Source organism: Marmota monax, unplaced genomic scaffold (genome assembly GCF_021218885.2).
Source record: "Marmota monax isolate L192 unplaced genomic scaffold, Marmota_monax_Labrador192_F-V1.1 WCK01_AAM20220418_F8-fsc00063, whole genome shotgun sequence".
Taxonomy (NCBI): Eukaryota; Metazoa; Chordata; class Mammalia; order Rodentia; family Sciuridae; genus Marmota; species Marmota monax.
Genome location: NW_026693726.1, coordinates 5,354,510 through 5,371,626, shown reverse-complemented (window position 1 = coordinate 5,371,626; position 17,117 = coordinate 5,354,510). Strand labels below are relative to the sequence as shown.

The window sequence follows — 17,117 nt, the reverse complement described above, 5'->3', positions numbered from 1 at the left end:
TGTGTGGGGGGAGGGGGGAGAGTAGGAAAGGGTCCCTGATTTGGCCATGGGACTTTGGCACACAGTCTGTGCTTATACGCTAGATTATCAGGTGGATTCCTAAATTACCTAGAGAGCAGTAGCATGCTTCTTGCAATGGTTCATAGTCTCACTCTTTATTTCATTTCAATTTAGATTAGGGAAAGGGATGAGGAACTTAATATCATTTCAGAAAATAAAGATAATATTACTAGCTATTGTGAATGTTTACTGTGCCTTATACACATTGTGCCTCATTAATGTTTTCAACTGTGGGAGGAATGTTTATCTTTACCAATTTACAGTAGAGAACACTGGGGCTGGAAGAGGTTAAGTGAATGTCCAAGTTAGTGGCAGGGATATGAAACCAGGCAGAACTTATTTGAAAGTTCATCGCTCAGGGACTAGGCAGCAGGGTGCTCTCTTCCACTGTTAACTGCTATTTTTCCTCACGTCTGCATTGGCAGCAAAAAGGCTGGTGGGTTCAGTGAGTTTCTCCTGGTTACATTATCCTTCTTTTTCCTTTTAGAGTCTTGCTGATCAGAGTCCTGTTGTAATGGGTCAGATGAATGATCAGGATAAGGAAAAGCTTGATGTTCATCAGGGCCACCTGGTATAGTCAGTTTATACCATTTAGTTTCCTCAGGATATAAGTTTGTTATTATTTCTAACATGAATGTACATGGGTATGTACATGTAGGATGGGGCCTGAAGTGTTTACTTTCTCCCTAATTTGTTTTTTCTTTATTATTTAACAGGTTCCTAACTTTGTGAGCTTAGAATACATGCCATCTTTGTTGTTGTCATTCTTTTTAGTTATACATGACAGTAGGACGTATTTTTACATGCCATTAAATTCTGTTTAACACAAAACTAAGTACTTTCTCAAACTAAAACCGATTATAGAGACCAGTGAGAGGTTCCCCTTCAAGAAAGATGTAACACTACTTGGTTTTAGGTTTTTCTTAAATATTCTGTCAGTTTTTCTCACTGTAGGCTAGTGCTAGCCCATGAGAACTATGTACCAAATGTGTGCACCAGCATGAGGGACAGGAAAGTAGCCAGTTGATTAGCTATGTACCAGTGTCCCCTTTAAATTCACTACTTTAAATACACATTCAACAGGGATTTTCATAATCAGATTACCTATAGTTTACTTCTGAAAGTGTTATGTTGTTTTCTACTGCTTTCTATTATGGTGAAAAGACTGATCTGTTGCCTAATAAAACTGAAAGATATAATTATTTCATCTCATAACACTGTTTGTGTTTTTATAAAGCTCACCATGATATGCTCTGATGAAAAAAGCTGACATTTGGTTTTGTTGCCTAGCAACCACTATGCTATGATGCAAGCATGAGTGTGCATCTATGCCTAGAAACAGCTCCAAGAGAACGTTTTCTCTGTTTAAATGATTACCCGTCAACAGGGATAGATTTAAATTTAAACCATAAGTCACTAGATTCAAGCACTAGCTGCCTAATATATTCAGCACGAAAATCCTGCTACATAGGTACAGGTACTTGCTTAATACACTGTATTCTGAGATTATTTTGAAACAAACAAACAAAAATGTTGGTTTAATTTTATGAGATCAGGCCCACTAACACCCAGCAATCTGATTTCTTCAATTAATGAACTCACTTTCAAAAGGCTTGAGTCACACAGTCTAGTAGCTACTCCCAAGTATTTCTTTTTAGAAGCCTCAAAAGTCTTCCCAGGAGTTTCCACTCTAAATTTCTCCCTCCAGACATAATAAATACACAGGTATATGGAAATTTCCCAATTGTAATAATTTAGATTATCATAATTTTCATATCAATTTTATTTGTAATTCAAAAGTTTTTCCAATGGAAATTATCTACTTGCTTTCATGTAATTCTAAACAGTCCACTTAGTTAGTTTTTGTTATTTGCTGCTAAGATCCAAGTGGGAAACAGCACTCTGGGCCCCTCCACTGCCTCCATGAGTATGGAAAACCAGGTTAAGTGTGTTTTTGTCTTTTCCTTGGAAATTGTGGTTGAATGTTTTCAAGCTAGTGATTCAAGAGAAGATAAACAAGAGCCAACACAGGGTCATTTAAAGCCTTTTTGCCAGCAGGTCCAGCCCCAGGGGATGAATTTTGTCATTTCTAAATACAAAGACCTGGTCAGATCTTTAATCTTCTCTGTCTCTACCTCACCTCCCACTCCCAATTATATGGCAGATTTTCACAGAATCAGATTTTCTAAAAATAAAAATCATCTTATGCACCAACTAAAAAAAGGGGGTGGGGTGATAAGGTTGAGAGAGCATTAGTTATCTTTGTCTTAAAAACACTAATTTCTTATATATGGGAGGCTGCTGCAGCCAGCAGATCTAGAATGATGCTGCTGCAAAGCTTCTGGCCTCGAAGTGCTTTTCAGCCTCACCATATTACCAGATGAGCAAATTATCCTAAGAAACAACATAATTTATGTTTCCAGGTTCCTGTTTCTTGTTATATATTCACTGGCATTCTTCCTCTCATCTTACCATAGCCCACATCTTGAACTTTAATTTTGGAACAGGTAGAGCAAAACATTTGATGTTTAGTACTAGTTAATAAAATAGGAAAACTGGATGCTACAAATTCTGAACAGTAGCTGGTCACAAAGCTTTCCAAAGTTAACAAAGAATAGGTTCACACTTTTATTTATCCTAGAAGTTCCTTCAGCTTAGTATTTCAATTTTCATGTTTATGAGATAAATGAGCTAGTTTGAAGTAGCATACATAAAAACATAAACTCTTTGATTCTATATTAAAAAAATGAATTATAAGAGAATCATTTAACATGCAATTTTGTTCTAACTACTTTAAGTGCATTATACCTATTGGTTCTAAAATTTTTACTTGTACATATAGACCTAGGACTACGGCTTATATAAAATGTAATAGGAGTTTGGGAAATATTTCACACTAAAATATAATAGGACCTGTGAATATAGTTTTCTAAAACCTGTCAATTTATATTATAATCTAGTTAATTTAATTCTATATTGTTTATTTCAAAAATATATATGCTCACACAAAGAGCCAGAACACAGGTACATACACATATACTACTAAGGACATGATGTTGTAGTATTAGTGCAGATTTTTCTTAAGTGATATTCACCTGTAATCAAAAAAAAAAAAAAAAAAATCACATGAAGGTCAACATTTTAAAATAAAGAACCAAAATGAGGGTAAGCTACCTCCAGCATCATAGGCCCCAATGCATCCTTGTCGATGACGCCTTGCCCAGTAGATGACACATCTGACTTCTGCACTTCATCTATGTTGGCAGCTGCTGCTTTCTCTGCAACAAACATAAGTATGAATCAAATGGTGGTGCTATTTCAAGGGCAGAGTGACACAGAAATATTTTTATTATAGTGATTTTAAAAAATCTTAAGTGGGATCAGATATACCTATAAAAGAGAGCACATCCACACTGCCCCTGGACAAGAGAAGCATCTTGAAGTAGAAACTAGACGTTAACTTTTCACCTCCAGAACCTGTGGCTCTTTCAGACTGCTAAGAAAATGAGTTTAGAGATTTCGTGCCAGTCCCTGACAGACATTTTTTCTAGATTATGAAACTGCTACATACTATGGCACATCTGGTTTCTACTCAAGAGATTCCCCAAACTAGGATAAAGAAGGGTCTGTTATTCAAAATTCAATGGCATAATCTGAGATATAGCTGCACACATTTGAAGAAGAAATTTTAATAAAGAGTTCTGACCTGCTATGGCTGCCCCCACTTGACTCCACAAGGTCTTCCTTGAGTCTTACTGTTCTACTTTTGCCACATTCACCTTTAAAGTGACTGGGAAGATCTAGTCCCTACCTTATCCAAGGGATTTCATGATTTAAAGCAGAGGGAAGAGGAACCCTGTCCAGCTTCCAGGGAATGTCAATAGCTGTCCTTTGATCTAACAGAGGTGCCTGGCCCATGCTCCTGGACTGAAACTCTAAGGAAGCTTTCAGACCTACATGGCCAGGAGCCATTCTACTATGGATAACACTATTTTATAAAAAAGCTCACAGGAGAGAGATGCATGTTTATCGAGATATGTGTAAACTAGTTATTTCTAGAGCACCAAAAGAGTTTAAAGTGTAATAGATATATATCAACAACCTGCTAGAAAAACAATGCACCAATTATTTGTACCTGAATAAATTATATCCTTATTTACACTGCATGTTATCATTGTAATGAAAATGCAAAAAAAAAAAAAATCCACAAAAAAAACTTGTAACTCAATTTAACACTCATAATCAATCTGCTTTCCTGAGCTTGGTAATGGGCGATGGGGGATTTTATACAATATTTTTAAAATCTGTAAAGTCTAGTTTGTAAAACCTAGAAATAATTAGGAATTATTCAGATTCTCCAAATCTTGTTGCTCCCAAGCTTCCACAATGTATATTTATGAGTGAAAAGAGAAGATGACTTGTGTAATTCAAGTGCAAACTCAGCCACTTGGTAGAAGTACAACTCACAGCAAAACACTTTTAAGGCTTTGGTTTCCTTGTCTACTTTTGGATGTCAAATTGGATCAAGAACAAAGGGAATGATAGATAAAATACACTTTAACAACTACAAAAACTTCATACATTTGGTCACAGAACTGTTTTGTATTGTGAGAGCTTAGTAGGAGAAACTGAGCTGTTTGCCTCTGTATATCCTCAGAATTGTCTTTCCTGAAAAACTAAGAAAATTTAAAACAAAAAACTACAAAGCTGTTTATAAATCTATTAGGCTACAGTATTTATATTTACTGCTTCTTTACTGAACTCCACGTGTAATTTCTTTGTAGAACTATCATAAGCAGATTGTACCTAATTTTTGAACTACTCTGCTACCTTCCATATTTACTTCCTTAGATCTAAAAAATTGTGACTGTCTATAAATAGATATGACTTGTCCAGTAGCATTCATAGCTCAATACCATGCAGATGTGTCAATCCTTAACTTTCTTTTGGCCACATTCCCTGGTCCTTCACTACTAGGTCCTGGCTCTCTGTGGGTGTGGACTCGCCCCAATTCCTGAGCCAGTCCTTCCAGAGAAGGAGATATCAAGGTTCTCCAGTGAGAGGACACAGGACGGGCTCAGCTGATTATAGCATGTCTCCTCTTCCCTCCATTTTTTCATGGCCCAAAGATCCAGAATAATAAATGTACACTGGGACATATCTTCTGTCTTTTGGCCAGTTCACCTCTGAGCTAGGGATTTTTCCTCAGGTTCTGCTCACTTTCACATCTGCCAATACAGAGTCAGGACTTAAGCCATCACCTTCCTCATCTAATTCTGGTGGACATTTTGCTGACAGGCTGGCCTGGACTTTTCTCATATATCACATGATATCCATGGAGTCCCCCTGGAGGTGAATAGGGCTTGCACCTCTTAAATGGCCTACATTATGAAGGTCCTTGCATGCCTCAGATTAAAGGCTGCATGAACTTCATCAGTACCAAATCTCAAAATCCATGGTACTGATATTATGAACATACGTAGTCCTGCACATTTTCATTTTTTTTTTGTCTTTGGTATGGTGGCAGTCAGTGTGGAGGAGCAAGTCTGTAGCCTTTGCTTTGCATTCTCACCATCTACAGATGTACCATTCTCCTACCAGAAACATCCTTCAGCAGCAGCAGTGATTCTTAAATTGGAATGCTGTATGTGAAAAGATCCCTCCCCAGGGTATCTGCCAGAATTTGCAGTGGGAGCATGCACACAGATCAAAGGCTTTCCTTGCATGAGAATCTGATACATTCCTAAGGGGTATCCCCACTCTCCTACCTTCTGCAGTTCTAAAACAACACACTATAAGCCAATTTCATTAAGTGGGGGACTATCTGAATCCTCTCAACAGCTAGTACTGTCCTTATTTTAGAGTAGGTTCTAACTAAACATTTGGCATGTGACTGACAGACTCTCCACCATCACTAATCCCAGGAATAAGTGAAGTTGAAGGTGGGTGGAAAGAGGAACCATTTTCCCACTATTTGCTTTGCTGGCCCTCCAGAGTACAGGGAGAAGACTGGAACAGGGAAGAGGTGAGCAGAGTCAAGGAACCTGAAGGCTAAGGATTCTTGGGGGAGAACCGGTCTTAAATAACAAATCATTTTGTTTTGACATATTAAGTTTCAAGTTATCTCATCTCTCAGGGCCCCAACTTCCATTCTTCCACTATTACAACTTGTCATTTCATTCCTTTCAAAAAATGAATCTGGACTAGGAGTAAAGCTTGGGGTAGAATGCAAGGCACTAGCTAGGTTCAATCCCCAGTTCTGCCAACAACAAAGAAAAAAAGGAAGAGGCTAAAGAATGGCCTTAAATTAGGTAATTGCTGGGGGAGAGTGAGAGATAAAGCATCAGCTGCTTATCAAAAGGCAACACTACTGCCATTGGCCCCTAAAAAACCTCAGGGTTGTCCTATGATATTCTGATATCACAATAGTTGTGATTTATTGCTTTCTATGGTGTCTATACTAATGCTACATTTTAGGGTAATAATGTTTGTGATAATCCCCTATTATTGAATCTTTAGAAGATAAATCACAAGACTTGGTGAGGTATTTATATTTTAAGGATCTGATTATGATTCTTAGGACCTAAATTCATCTATTAATATTTTATGTGGAATTTGTAAAACTTAACAGTAAAATAACTCCATCAGACAGATTCCTAAACAATGATAAGTCCTTATGTCTGAGCATTCTAAATATTCTAGCAACATGCTCAAGCAAAGAATTTCATACTTGTATCAGAAGATATATTGAATCAGGACCAATTGGCATTGTATTTCATTATTAGGAATACACAGATCAGGTATAATTTGGGATAAGGACCTAAAAGTTAAATTAGGAGATGATCTACATCTGATAAAACATGTGTTTAGGGGTACTACTGGAAAATCTGGATAAAAATAATTCCCTGAAAATTATTTATAATAAATTACAAATATGCGTTTTCTCTTTTTCAAAGAACGTATCTTTAAATCTTTAAAAGAAAAACAACAACAACAAACAGCATATAAAACACATAACAGAATGAGCAACCTATCTGAGTAAATGAGGAGGTCCAAGAGTGCTTTGGGTGGGTGCTGAGTACGCAGCCCGTAGAAGTGGAGTATACAACCCTTGCTGGCTGACAGCTCACATACTTCAGTCAGGAAGCCAAAACAATTATGAGCAAACCAGATGACAACAGTAATGGGCTAAGCTGCAACAAACAATTTTAATTTCACAAGCACAGAAAAATGGCTGGACATAGCTGAAAATATTTCATGTGCGTTAAAACTGAGCTGGAGTCCACGGGATATGCAAGTAGATGGCAACAAGGAAATGGGTGGAAACGGATGTGTGCCACTGGGTCACTAGGAGATCTCAGCCTAGCCTTGGAAATCAATATTTAGGAATACTGACAAAAATTTCATCTAATCTGGAGCTCTAGTAACCTGACTAAAAATGAAACTATAGGGCTGAGGCTGTAGCTCAGTGGCAGAACACTTGCCTAGATGTGTGAGGCACTGGGTTGGATCCTTAGCATCACATATAAATAAACAAATCAAAGCATTCTGTCCATCTACAGTTACACACACACACATACACAAGAAACTACAAATATTTTCACAAGATCAATTTGAAATTATATTAGTGGAACATGGAACATGTGACTTGAAAGAAAACTCCAACTGAGTCTGTAGATTAATAGCAAGAGGATTCTTAAAAAATATTGCAATTTTTACATATATGCAATTTATGTACATTAAAAGAATGAGGAATTTTCATTACTATGTGAACAAAATAAATATGAGCCAAGGGGTAAGAACTTGGGGCATTTCACTCCTGTTCTCAGAAGAATGTTCAGAATATGAATATTTTCTAACCCATTTGTTATCTATTTTTCAATTCTGTACTGAATTTGTGCTTTGATCATTTCTAAATATTAAACATAAATCAATAGTACGAAGAGATAGAAAACACCCAGAAATATGGCTTTACCAAATTAACTGGAATCTAAATTAAACTGGCACCGAATTGATGCTATTTGGGTACTTTTCATGAAATAATTGCCACTTCTCTTCAATGTTCGGTTAAACCTTGAAATTAAATAGGAGGAGGGGGAAGGTTAGGAGAAGGAAGAAGAGAAGGACTCCTTTGAGAATACACTATTATGTTAACGGGACATATACTGGTATCTTGACAGAGCATTTCAGTAACGAGTATGCTATTTTTATGTTCCAGATAAAAATATGCTTAAATCCTTAGATATATTTATACTTCTGTAAGTACAGCATTACTATACTGAAACACACTATTTAATATTTTAAAATTAGGCAGTTTTCTCAGCGGTCACAAACTATATTTAGTTTTCTATATTTTGCATCCATTAACCATAAAAATATATTCTGTTACAAAAATATCCTTCAGTAAACTCAACAGTAGAAAGCTAGTCCCAGAGTTTCATATGATCACAACCTTATGAAATTCTCATTATTACAGATGGAACTCTTGAATCGGAGAAAGAGATGCTAAAATTCAATTTTTCAGAGCCTAAGAAAAGATTTCTCCTCTATGCTTTGACTTCATCATGTCTTCCATTATTCTTTTTAGATAAAGAATATGACCTAAGAAAATAATAATGAAAATGATTCTATCCTTTTCTTTATTCCTATTAATTTCTAAAAATCAGAACATAGCGCTTTTTTTTTTTTTTTTTTGAGAGCAGCACACTTTACAAATGCAAAACCCTGAGTGGAGAGACTGTCCAAGGATGCCTGTCTAATCTTTCTCTAACTAGCCTTTCCTCCTGGGTGGCTGCTTCGAGAGCAATCCCTCCTGGTCCCCTTCTCCATTTGCCTGCACTCCAGAAATCCAATACCAATTAATTAAATTTCCAGTTTCAAAGCAAAGAACAAAACCCCATCTCTTTAGGGACTGTGTTAAGATGAATCATACCACAAACTAGGGGGAAAATCATTAATATAATATTCCATATTTTTATAAATAATTATTATTCATGTTTTCTCTCAGAAAAAAAGGAGAGGTAAATAGGGAAGCATTTGATCTCTATAAATATAAGTGATTTAAAAATACAAGGAAATACTCTTTAGAAGAAGCTTGATTAAAATGCTTTTTATCACTGGTATACATAGGTATAAATTTCAAAGTAAAATTCCAGTTTTTTGGCGAGAACAGCAATAAATCAAAAATTGATCCTAATGAAAAATTACTTTATCTGTAAAAAAGTACATTAGATATTTGTAAATCATAAAGTAGTGTTTTGTTTTTTTTAAAGACCTTTATACATTCTTCTAACACTGACTTTCATTTATCACAGAGTTTATTAGGCAACTGCACTGAGAACACAATCTCAGAGTCTTTCCTCAAAACACTAGGAAAACGGAGTCCCATCCCTTCACAGGGATGGCAGTCCTGGCTCAAGGGACAGCCACATGATTTTTCTAACTCTAGCAGAGCAGTGCCAACCACCACTGATTACTTGGAAACCTACATGCGGTTTCATGCCTGCCCATTACAGGGGAAGGGTGATACTGCCATTATGGCAGAAGCTAATATTCTTTCTTTCTTTCCTTCCTCTTTCTGGATCATCTGAAAAGGCTGCAGAAAAGTTGTGGACATTGGCCTATCTTTTAAAAAAAGTCAGAATTCAAATAAATAGCAATCACTGTAAAAATGCATTAAAGAGAATCCACAAGCGATTTACACATACATTAAAACCTCTTTGCACTGCCCATGTTTAGATATCTCTGACATGAAAGCCAATTAAAAGTTTAAGTTATTTTTATGTTTGGTCAAGCATGAAGATAGTTGCTTTTGCTGAGGCTGTGTCACTTAAAGCATTAGAATTTTTGACTAAAATGAATCTGATACTTTGTGGAGGTTTTATAATTAATTCCACTGCTTCAAAATTGGGTAAAATCACTCACCCAGAAATCTATCAATTTTTCAGAGGACTGATGTCAAACACAAGTCTAATCACCTCCACAACAAATTTTAAGACTCTACTGGGAATACATCAACAATTTCCATCTTTTTTTTGCATTTAGAAACTGGATGGCTTCCGGTGAAGTGACTGTCAAACCCCAGCAGCAGTGAGACCCATGCAGAGCAAAGAAGTCACTGAAACAATGACAGGCAGTTTCTGGCCAAGCAATAGATTAAATATTACAGGAAAAGTTATGTAGCATCTCAAAGGTTCTAGAAGGTAAAACGAGAGAATTATGCATCTGCACCCAACTAAAATTAGAAAAGCTGCCATATGGCTCTGTGAAGCCAGCAGCACATTCTTATTCATTAGGAAGCATTCTGCTAACATAAAAACACAAGGCCCTTCCTGTGCTCTCCAAATGTGTTTATCTTTTCAACATTAATGCACTATATATCATCGAGCTGCTGAAATCTCCTGCCGTGCATATTAAAAACGCGCAGCTGCACTTTCTTTAGTAGTGGGAGGAACCTAAGCCCCAAGTTGCCTCCCTCTCTTTCTGACATTGAGTTCCTTGTTAACGACCATGATTTCCCTTCAGCAACAAGAAACAGCAAAATCAACCAATCTCAAGGCCATCTCCCAGCAGAACGCTCTCAAGCTCTGCTTCAGAGAAAGCAACAGACGTAGTTTCGTTTTCACCAATGGCAAGACATGACTACTTAAAGAGAAGCAACACTCATGTCACAAGTTTGAAATTTGTTGGTCTGCATTTAAAATTAACTTACTACCTTATCAAGAGAGGATGGCCACTAGGAAAGACTCTGGGTGTAAACGGCTGGAAAATGCCTTTGTTCTTTGTAACTCTAATTCATTCTGCTGTCACACATATTTATTTTGTTTAACACTCCACATTTTACCTATCAGTATTGAATTTATTGATAGGTAAAATGAACAGTGGATAACCTTTCATTGTAAACCATGTGAGTATAGAACAATCTGTCCAAAGTCTCCCTTTTAGATAATTTAAGTTTTTACACTTCGCAGTTAAAGTCCTGTAGAGGCTCAAAGACAGACCACATAAAGAAAACAACAAAGATTTAAAAAGCAGGCATACAGTAAACCACTCAGATAGGAAGAGAACCTTTGGAAACACTGCCTCAGAAGTACTACAAGTTAGCTGGGTATGGTGGCACATGCCTGTTATCCCAGCAGCTCAGGAGGCTGAGACAGGAGGATCATGGTTGAAAGCCAACCTCAGTAACTTAGTGAGGTTCTATGCAACTCAGCAAGACCCTGTCTCTAAATCAAATATTTAATAGGGGCTGGGGATGTGACTCAGTGGTTAAGCACCCTTGGATTCAATCCCTGGCACCCAAAACAAACAAACAAACAAACAAACAAACCCCCAAAACACAAAAACAGAAGTGCTGTAAGTTAATGAACTGAAAGGCAATAAGTGCATCTTTTAAGTTTGTTCCGGCTGCACTCACTCATTTGATGTGACCATGGTACATTTCTGTATCTTCTGCCTCCATGGACTACCAAAAGGTGAGGTACAAATACAATGAGAACTGCTTATTTAGCATAAATTCTAACTCCTTGGGCTTAGCTAAGGTTTTAGAAGCTATCTAGATTAGGAAATGAAGGAATCATATTTTTTTTTTTGAAGACTGAACAATGAGAATAAAACTAGATAGAAGGAAAAAATAAAAACAAAAACCAGTGGGTGTAAAGAAATTAAAAATGAGATTAAGTTACGACTCCACGCTAATTCAGAAGATTTGGGGCAGCCTCACAAAAGACAAAATTATATAAATGTTTAATTTCTTTCAAATATACTTGGTAAATCAAAAGCAAGGTCAACAAAATTACACTGAAGAGCACTAACGAACGTCTCTGATAAACAGATTAAATATGAGAGTTATATATAAAAAAGTTGTTTTTAAAATCCTCAAAGAGACTTTGGTTTGAGAAGTATGAATATTTCATCTCCCAAATCCTGTTTATTGGCATAACCAGCCTCATGTCCCAATATTCCTAGAGTACACCTGGCAATATTAATGCCTGGCTGCCCTCTGTCCCTCTCTTTGAAGACTGGTTCTGCTCCAGAAGGTTCATTTCAATTAAGGAATACCCCTTACTCTGTTTTCCTGATGCTCTCTGCCTATCCCCATTCTAACACTCTACTTAATCAGGGTTCCCTTTCACTGCATTGTTGGCTCCTAGGCTATGTGCCTGGCACATAGTAGGTGCTCAAAATTTTTTTATAGTCAGAGTTGAAATACATTCAACGTAGCCAAGATCCAAAGATCACCAATGTCTTTACAGAAGTTAACTGTTTGAAGCGCTTTACTGCACAGGTAACAAAGGGGAGAAGAGACTTAATTTAAGACTCTGCTTTTTGGAATCAAATATTAGATAAAGATAGGATGAGGAAAATGGTCAGGATACATGGGATAAGGGCATCAGGATCATTCCCATGGTGGTTAGGCCACTGGAGGAGCCTTTAGGAAAGTCATTTAATGTTCTTTCTACACCTGAGAGATGAAGGAAAAGGGGAAAAAAACACACACATACTTAAAACAAACCAATTTATTAATCCAGATTCTCATTTAGGAAGTTATAACCTGCTTCAGATGAAAAAGTAGTTTGGGCATCAAGGGAGTTTTTATCAGACCGGGGATTTTCCCAGTTACTCACATCTCTTTCGAAAATAAATAAACCTACTGGGGGGGAGTTCTATAAATTGTCACATTTGCCTGGGGATCTTGTACAAAGAAGAGCTTTATCAGGTTTCGTGTCCCTCCCACACGGTGTGCTGGGAGAAGCCTTGGCCTCTAAGGATAAGGTTACCCCTGAGCCAGGAGAGCCATCTAGAAAGTGTGATTAGCTAGAGGGAGGGCTGAAATCCCTTGGAGATGCTGGCAAATTCAACTTTGGATACCCAATTATGGAAATAAGCTGAATGCCATAAAGATATTGAATAACAGTGTAGGGAAGAAGGGCAGAGGGAGGGAGGAAGGATGGGCTGGTGACTATACTTGTGTGATCCTTTCTCTCCATCCCTGCCACCAGCCTTCACTTTCATCACAGGGCTTCACTCTCAGGCCTCAGCTTCACTGTTCATGGTTAATGTGGCTATGGAAGGAGGGGGGGCGGGGGCGCCCCAGGCATCAAAACCATCCTAGTACCTGACCTTCATCTCTCCCCTGAGGTCATCCTTCCATGCCCAGGAGTCTCTGTGCTCCCCACTCTTTTTCACTGATGTGCACCTTGCTCTCTGATTAATTTTTATGTTCTACTTCTCAGACCTGCTTATTCTCTATGCATGTTTTTCTCCCATCTGGGTTATGTCTTCCTTTCCGTTTCTCTACAGACATAGGACCTGATGCTATTCTAAGGGGATCGCTACAAGGAGTTGTGTATCCCTCTCCCTGCCCCACTGTGATTCTAACAATACCACAGGGAGGTTAAAACTCTCGGCTTCATTTTGCTTACTACCATCTATTCCCAGTCCTCTCATTCAGGCCTCTGCTTGAGCAATCATGGGAGGATCTTTTTTAAAAAGCAGGTGTTCCCAATTTAAAGTACCTAATGCAAAAATCTGATAATAGAACACAGAAACATCCAATTTAGAGACCTAAAACAAATTATGCTAAATCATATCTGAGTAGAGAAAGCCAAGCATTGATACAATAAGAGACCTCTACATAAGTATGTGTAATATAGTGGTTCTGGCCAGCCAAGGAAGGTGGGGGAACACTGGGGCTCAGAAGTGGGCACACTCTTTAGGGATCAAGCAACCAGAATTCACCTGAACAAAGGCAGTGACTAGCAGGTGAGTGAAGAGTATCTACCAAGACAAAAGCTCTCTGCAGACAGGACTAGAGAAGACCAGGGTCCAAGGTATCTACTCTCTGGGTGATGAGGCGCATGGTGGGTAGGGGTCCCATTTCTCAAAAAATTTTACAATCCCACACCACCCGAGTCTCTTATAGTCAACAATGTCTAGTACCTAAGAATTTGGTTCAGTCTAGATCAAATCTGCAAGTTTACAACCAAGGCAAAACTGGATAATTTTTAGACAAATATTTAGCGAGGAAAAGAAGTGGTCATACAAATTAGGTCTTGTCTCAAATATCTGAGATCCTTTTCCAGAAAAGAGCTGACACCATCAGGTAGCATCTTAGATGACCTATGCCAAATTTGAGTAAACCTGTTGCAATAAAGGATCTGCTTTGTTTTGAAGGCCAAATATATGCCATGAAAGAGTTTTCAAAAACAAATTTTGCTTACACAACAGAGAGACATCTGATTTGTATTTATAGATTTTTCAATACACATACCCAAACTTAGTCCAATTGTACAAAAGGATCGCTGAATTTAGAGTAGGAGATCAGGTCAAATGGCAAGAAAAAAAGAAAGACTGGGAAGTATTACAAAAATAATCCCCAGATAGGTCTTCCTAATTTGCTAAAATATGATGTTTCTTTATGGTTACCAGTGTACTCTAAATTCAGTGGACATTCTAGAAAAAGAGTTTCTGTCAAATCTCCATTCAATAGTTACTTCATTTCATAATGACAATAGAAGTAGATCTTTATAGTCACCTTTTAAATTCCTTGCGGTATGATCTCTCTCCAATGTAAATAGTAATGGCTGTGAATCATCAACTAAACTTCCACAACTATTTAAAGCAGTATGCAATTAAAAATAAAGCAAGGGTCAGCTTTACTCAGAACTGACATGCCTCGACCAGGCAGCAGGAAAGGCAGTGAGGGCCTTGGAAACTGCTGGCACCTGCATGTTTCAAAACCCAGCAAGAGTGAAGAGGAGAGATGGACATGATGTGCACACAGAAGTCAAAGTGAAATTAACAAAAGCCAAGATTTTCCAAGTTTTCTGAACATGGTAACCTATCTTTTCCATGACCATATCCTCTTCTTTCCTTATACATGTAGTTCTCCAGCAAGTTTTGCAAATTAAGGGGAAAAATATTGTGATACCCTCAGTAACTTAGTAATTCCTGGGATTTTTATATTGGTTATGTGTTCTCAAATACAAGGACTATACAAGTAATCAAATACATTTGCAAGAAATCAGAACAATTATCTTATTTAAAGCCTGAAAATTTGTTCTATAATAATATTTATAGTCATGAGAGATAGACATACAAATAATGAACACTCTGGCTATCCAATGGATAAGACAAAAAGAAAAATTCTCAGAAGGTGAATTATGACTATCCATATAGATCATGGAACATACCACAGTTCAGTAGCTAATAATATATACAAAACCCCCTATTTCATAGTAATTAAGTTATCCCTTATCAAATTAACTGGTTTACATAAGCTTAAAATTAGTATTGTTTTTACATATACTTGTGATAAGAGATGTTTCCAACACTCTAAGCATTCAAATACTAAAATAAAATCATCACAAAATGTGTTTTTCTAACTTTCAATCTTAATCATCTATTTAAGTTTCCAAATGCTAGGTGATTTAGTATAATACTATCATCAAGACTTCAGAAAAGCTCTATCCAATGGCATTTTGAAACAAGTTTTAGCTTTAATGCAGATGGACGTTTGGAGTCTAAGAAACCTGTTTTTGGAAATCCTGCCTGCCAGGTGATGATGGCTTACAGGTAAGGCAGATAAAGTGGCTGCAGATGACTGATAGGACAGCTGGACAGGCCCAGTTTTCAGAAGACTACAAGAGCAGTAGGCAGCCTTTCTTTACTCTTACTAGATGGGGATGCTCTCCTGGTATTTCATGTAATTCACCTGCCCCTCAAAGGGGCTAAATGCTGTCTTAGATTTGCTTTTTCAAAATGTACTGTTTGTTGTGGTTTACTGCATCAGTGGACAGTGGGTTTCCCAGAGACTAGAATGGTGGCAGTTGCCAAGGAAAATATTTGGCTGCATATAGGGTTTCCTGAGAGCAAGTTAGTACATGACCTCAATCTTTCCCAAGCTTATCATAATGCCGTAAGGCTGTGCTGATTCAGCAAAGCAATCCATAATCGCTTGCAAAATGCCCCTGCCTCACAGGGATGTTATGAGGCTTAATAAAATAATGCATGTGGAACACTTTGAGCTCTATAGAAGACAGGCGCTGAGTAATAACACTGTTCTGCATTCATAATTACAAGCAGTCTTACAAAGACAAGAATCTAAAGTGACCGGCTCACAAATTACAAATAAACTACAAATAAAGTACTTCAGATAACAATACAAATAACTGTATGATAGAGAAAAATCTGAAATTCTTCAGGTTTAAAAATGGAGAGGACAGACTTCATAAGGCTAAGTCAAAATGAAAAGAAATAGACAAATTTCCACAACAGGAAAGAATATTACATGCCTTTGTGATAAAACAAATTGAATCAGAACCTTGTAAGAAAATATAGTTCATTACAATTATTTTTGAGACATTGCTATTAATGCATTAAATTTAGTAACATTTCTATGGTTTTCCTACCAATAAATTTAAAATTTAAGCCAAAGTCAAACAATAATGGATTTCTTTGCTTTAGTTATTAAGGATAACACTGAAAACATAAATTTAAACTAACACTGAGATAAAACATGTATATTTTTTCAAATATAATTTTTTTAAAAAAACATTATAATAATGCTGCTTTTTGGCCAACAGTATTTGTCTCATGGATGGAAATTTCTGACCCTTCTCCCTCCAGACAAGCCCAGCCAGGGGAACATGATGCATTAAAGTGCACTTCAACTGGAGTGTGTCCAATTGAACAGGCCAGTCTGAGGTAGCAACACTGGCTTCTCAGGTGCCACCATCTTTACTGACTCGTGTCTTCTGGCTCAGCAGATGTCATTTCTGTTGGAGAATCTCAAAATTCCAGAGGGTCCATCCAAATAATTTACCATCTACACAGATATCCCTAAAATGTACCATCTGACTTGAACTGGATCTTCTTGTGAGATGGGTCAGTGGAGAAAACAACTAAGACTCCCTTAAGGGCTCACCAGACCAAACATACAGATGGGGCAAGGAATTTTACTTTCTAATTTCTAACTGCATCAGAGATCTTGATCTCCTCAAAATAAGATTTTACAGGATACTGCAAAGTACCTAAGAAGTTCCTCAGAGGAATAT

The 17,117-nt window shown here is 37.2% G+C and overlaps 1 protein-coding gene across 17 annotated transcripts in view; it reads right to left on the bottom strand.

The window, feature by feature from the left end:
- Positions 1-17,117, bottom strand: part of Ncoa2 (nuclear receptor coactivator 2) — a 262,844-nt gene that overhangs the window by 55,814 nt on the left and 189,913 nt on the right. For all 17 annotated transcript variants that reach the window (XM_058584414.1, XM_058584420.1, XM_058584419.1 and 14 more), the window contains one exon: positions 3,235-3,338. In XM_058584414.1, the coding sequence (XP_058440397.1) occupies positions 3,235-3,338 (104 nt within the window). The remainder of the gene's footprint in view (positions 1-3,234; positions 3,339-17,117) is intronic.